The sequence below is a fragment of the Eimeria maxima genome, genomic scaffold (genome assembly GCF_000499605.1).
Source record: "Eimeria maxima Weybridge genomic scaffold, Emw_scaff83, whole genome shotgun sequence".
NCBI lineage: Eukaryota > Apicomplexa > Conoidasida > Eucoccidiorida > Eimeriidae > Eimeria > Eimeria maxima.
In genome coordinates, this window is record NW_013563995.1 from 1 (window position 1) to 5,000 (window position 5,000).

Below are 5,000 nucleotides of genomic sequence, written 5' to 3' on the forward strand. Positions count from 1 at the left end.
ATATATATATATATATATATAGCTTACTAAGAATAGCTCCATGATGGAAAGAAGTATGAAGAAAAGATAGAACAGGAGGAGATGGTGCTGCTGCTGCTGCTCCTTGCTGCTGCTGCTGCTGTTTTTTAGGGTTTAATGTTAATAGAAACATTTGCCCATTAGATAAACTCACGGCTACCTTATCTTCCTTTGGGCTCACTGCTAAATCTACCACTGCTGCACCCTCTGCAGCAGCAGCAGCAGCAGCAGCAACAGCAGCAGCAACAGCAGCAGCAGCAACAACAAGAGCAGCAGGATATGAAGAAACAAAAAGCAGCAGTAACTGCAACAGTACTTGCTGCTGCATCTCTCAGCTAATCCTCCTCCTCTTCCTCCTCCTACTACAACAACAACTACTACTACTACTGCTGCTGCTGCTGCTGCTGCTGTTGCTGCTGCTGCATACCTGCCGATTCATGTTCAAGTAATAGATCAGTCTGTAATTGATAGAAGACTTTCTCTTCTTCGCTTTTTATATAAATATGAATAGTAGGACCAACACCTCCGCATATAAATCCATTACTTGTGGTGTCTATACACCGTAAAAAATCCTCTACACCAGGAGAACAAGAAAGAACTTGAATTAAATTCCCTGTATTATCTAGTAATAAAAATTCACCTGTATACACAACAATATATGTATATATAAATTAATTAATTAATTAATTAATTTATTTATTTTTAATTTATTTATTGAATAAAAAAAAAATTAAAAAAAATTAAAAAAAAATCTGAGGGTTTAGGGTTTAGGGTTTAGGGTTTAGGGTTTAGGGTTTAGGGTTTAGGGTTTACCTGTATGTGATCCAATAAGAAGTAGATCATCATTGAGCCAAGCATGACAAATAACTTTAAGTGTTTGTCTTTTTAATAAATAATTAGGTAATTTAATTAATTGTTTTTCTTGTAGACGAAGAAAACGATTAATACAATCACCAAGTAAACAAACCACAGAAATATCTGATGGATATAAACAACATATACAATACTCTATTTGCGTCACTCCTAGCTGCAGCAGCAGCAGCAGCAGCAGCAGCAGTAGCAGCAGCAGCAGCAGCAACAGCAGCAGCAGCAGAAACAGAAGCAGAAACAGAAGAAACAGGAATATATTCATATTGTTATTTCAATATGTATATATAACCATATATAATTCAACACTCATTATTACTTATAAACCCTAAACCCTAAACCCTAATAAACCCTAATAAACCCTAATAAACACTAATAAACCCTAATAATAAACCCTAATAATAAACCCTAATAATAAACCCTAATAATAAACCCTAATAAACCCTATTAAACCCTAATAATTCGTACCTTATAATAAGCAACAACCTTAGCTCGATCCCATACCCAATAGACAAGACTCCAATCGGGTGGTCCAGCTAATGCAAGAAGATGACGATTATCCGCAGCAATAGCAACAGATATAAATTCCTTAGAATTACAATTTACTAATGCAAGGGTTTTCTTTAATTTTAATGTTATTAAATCAAATACACAAACTAATGGTAAACGAACTCCACGCTCAGATACTAATAAATATCTGAAAAAAAAAAAAAAAAAAAATTCCTAAACCCTAAACCCTAAACCCTAAACCCTAAACCCTAAACCCTAAACCCTAAACCCTAAAAATTCATAGAAAATGTTAAATACTAGAAATAAGAGAAAATCCTAGAAAACCGTAAAAAAACAACCCTAAGACCTTAACCCTCATACACCCTCATAAACCCTCGTAAACCCTCATAAACCCTCGTAAACCATCATAAACCCTCGTAAACCCTCATAAACCCTCGTAAACCCTCATAAACCCTGACCGTCGATTAGGGGATAGAGCAGTAGTGACGACTTGTGTTCCTTCATCAGCACCTTGTAATAATTGTTGTTGTTTAGTTTGTATATTATGCAGAATAATTAATCTTCCTGCTGTATAACATACAGTAGAATTATCAATAAAATAAACAGCACCACGTATGGTGGATGTACACCCGAATACATGTTTACATTGTAATACTACAGAGGGTAATGAGAAACTCTCCCCTATTACTCCTCCTCCTCCTCCTCCTCCTCCTCCTGTTGCTCCTGATGCTCCTCCTCCTCCTCCTTGTCCTGATGCTGCTGCTGCTGCTGAGGAGGAGGAGGAAGAGGATTGTTGACCTTGGGATTCTGCTCCTCCTCCTGATGGTGATCCTCCTTGTGCTGCTGCTGCTGCTGCTGCTGCTGCTGCTGCTAAAGAAGATGCACCACCACCAGGACTAGAGTCCAAGGAATGAGCAGGGCTTTCTCCTGGAGATGACATCCTCTAAACCCTAAACCCTATACCATAAACCCTAAACCCTAAACCCTAAACCCTAAACCCTAAACCCTAAACCCTGTTAGCCAAGTAGTAGAAATCAAATCAATATTATTGGAGTTTTAGCAATTAGGGTTTACGTCTTCCTTGCAAGGGTTTAGTGTTTACTGAGGGATATATATTTAATATAAATATACAGACAAAACCCTAAACCCTAGAGCGAGGGCTCCGTCGAAGGTTCGACCTTCCTGGATCACACAAACCCTAAACCCTAAACCCTAAACCCTAAACCCTAAGGTCCGAATTTATAAACTCTACATTATAAACCCTTAATGACAAAGAAATATAAATATAAAATGTTAATTCTTATAGAAGATCCTTTTGTCTTACGAAGGAAAGAAATAGCTACTACTACAGCAGCAACAGCAGCAGCAGCAGCAGCAGCAGCAGCAGCAGCAGCAGTAGCAGCAGCAGCAGCAGCCCAGCCCTTGAGGCCTTCGCCTTCGCTGTATTGAAAAAAAAAATAAAATAAATTAAAATTAAATTATTTATAAAATTTAATTTATTTAAATATTTAATTTTATTTATTTCAATTAAACAGCAGCAACAGCAACAGCAGCAGCAGCAGCAGCAGCAGCAACAGCAGCAGCAGCAGCAGACCCCATCGACGAAGGTGACCTCCTTTTCCCTTTTAATTTCTTATTTAAAGTATTAACTAAGAATAAATAATTATTTATTTATTTATTTATTATTTAATTTAATTAAATAATTATTTATTTATTTATTCTATAGAATAAATAAATAAATTATTAATTGAATTAATATATTTACTTCTTTATTTCATTGTTGAACACCAAGATACGGAAACCCTAAACCCTAAACCCTAAACCCTAAACCCTAAACCCTAAACCCCAAACCCTTAACCCTCTTGCATTCCTGTTCTATGTAAAATGCAACTGTTCCAACGAAGACATCAGCTGTGCTCCTAAAATGAGCTCCAAAACCCTAAACCCTAAACCCTAAACCCTAAACCCTAAACCCTAAAGTTCAGGTAGAAGCCCTATAAACTCTTCTCTATAAACCCTAAACCCTAAAGGACCGAAAGGGATGGATGTAAGTATTGAAAATCCATCTGTTGATCGAGGGGAGAATACGTCTAGTAAACCCTAAACCCTAAACCCTAAACCCTCGATAGGGATCATAAAAAGATATCAAAGCAGCACTACTTTGCTGCAACTGTAAATATATGCAAAGCAGCAGCAGCAGCAGTAGCTGCTGCTGCTGCAGTAACTGCAGCAGCAGCAGTACCAGCTAAGCAGCAGCTCGTGCTGCTGCTTCGATTGCATCACCGCTGTCGGCAATCTTCTCGAGGGTTTATGAGGGTTTACTGCAAACTCCAAACCCTAAACCCTTAACCCTCGATTCTTAATAATCTATAGAAACCATAAACCCTAAACCCTAAACCCTAAACCCTAAACCCTCATCTATATGCATCTTCTGTACACCGCAACTTGAGTTGCCTTCTCCGATACCGACACCTCCATACACTGCACACAGTACTCAAACCCTAAACCCTAAACCCTAAACCCTAGACACACCTGTTGATTAATATCTAGTATAGAAAAACGACGACCTCTTCAACTATCTGAGGGTTTGATGATTATGACTCTTAAACCCTAAACCCTAAACCCTAAACCCTAAACCCTACCCTTATTCCTCTCTTTTTTAGGTGTCCTTCTGTTAGTGTATCCAATAAACATTGCCATATATAAGCACTTAATTCCTCAGCAGTTGAATGAACAATCGGCAAACACTGCACACAAACCCCATTCCCTAAACCCTAAACCCTAAACCCTAAACCCTAAACCCTAAACCCTAAACCCTAAACCCTAGAGATCCCTTTTAAGGAAATCTTTTCCTCCACCCCCCTCAACAACAAGAACCCTCACCGACCTTATAAACCCTTATATAAACCCTTATAAACCCTAATTAGTGTTAGTAAATAATAAATAAATACTTACAAGACAATCTTGTCTAGGTATCAAGAATTCAGCCCCATCCTCACAACGCATGCGTATGCTGCTTCCTTCTTGTGTTATCTCTAATACATCACTACGCATAGGTACTATTAAATGTTCATTTAATGACTGCGCATGCATACATAAAATAAATAAATAAATTAATTAATTAATTAAATTAATTAATTAATTAAATAAATATAAATAAATATATAAATATATATATTTATGCAGCAGCAACAGCAGCAACAACATAACCATCACCCTTACCCCCACCCATCAAAAGAACCGCAACAACAACCCCACCCCCATCAACAGCAGCAGCAACAGCAGCAGCAGCAGCAGCAGGAGCAGGAGCAGCAAACAGCAGCAGCAGGAACAAATATACCTTGCATACTACATCCCTAAGTGCCCATTTAGGTTGTAAGAAATAAATAACATATCCATCATGAATATATATAGACGCCCAGACCCACAAGCAGCAAACAGCAGCAGCAGCAGCAGCAGCAGGAGCAGGAGCAGCAGGAGAAAGAGGAGGATAAATATAAATACCTTGCATTCATCCCTGAGTGCTGTCTTAGCTTGAGAGAAATCAATAACATATCCATCATGAAGATTTAATTGTCCAAATAATTTAGCAGCAAACAGCAGCA

General features: G+C 37.9%; 1 protein-coding gene across 1 annotated transcript in view; it reads right to left on the reverse strand.

The window, feature by feature from the left end:
• Positions 1-1,571: 1,571 nt before the first annotated feature.
• Positions 1,572-5,000, reverse strand: part of EMWEY_00011670 (hypothetical protein, conserved) — a gene marked incomplete at both ends in the record, with an annotated part of 4,925 nt that continues 1,496 nt past the window's right edge. The window contains 7 exons of the mRNA XM_013479009.1: positions 1,572-1,582; positions 2,041-2,338; positions 2,543-2,577; positions 3,247-3,314; positions 3,833-3,876; positions 4,038-4,142; positions 4,351-4,476. Coding sequence (XP_013334463.1) covers positions 1,572-1,582; positions 2,041-2,338; positions 2,543-2,577; positions 3,247-3,314; positions 3,833-3,876; positions 4,038-4,142; positions 4,351-4,476 — 687 coding nt within the window. The remainder of the gene's footprint in view (positions 1,583-2,040; positions 2,339-2,542; positions 2,578-3,246; positions 3,315-3,832; positions 3,877-4,037; positions 4,143-4,350; positions 4,477-5,000) is intronic.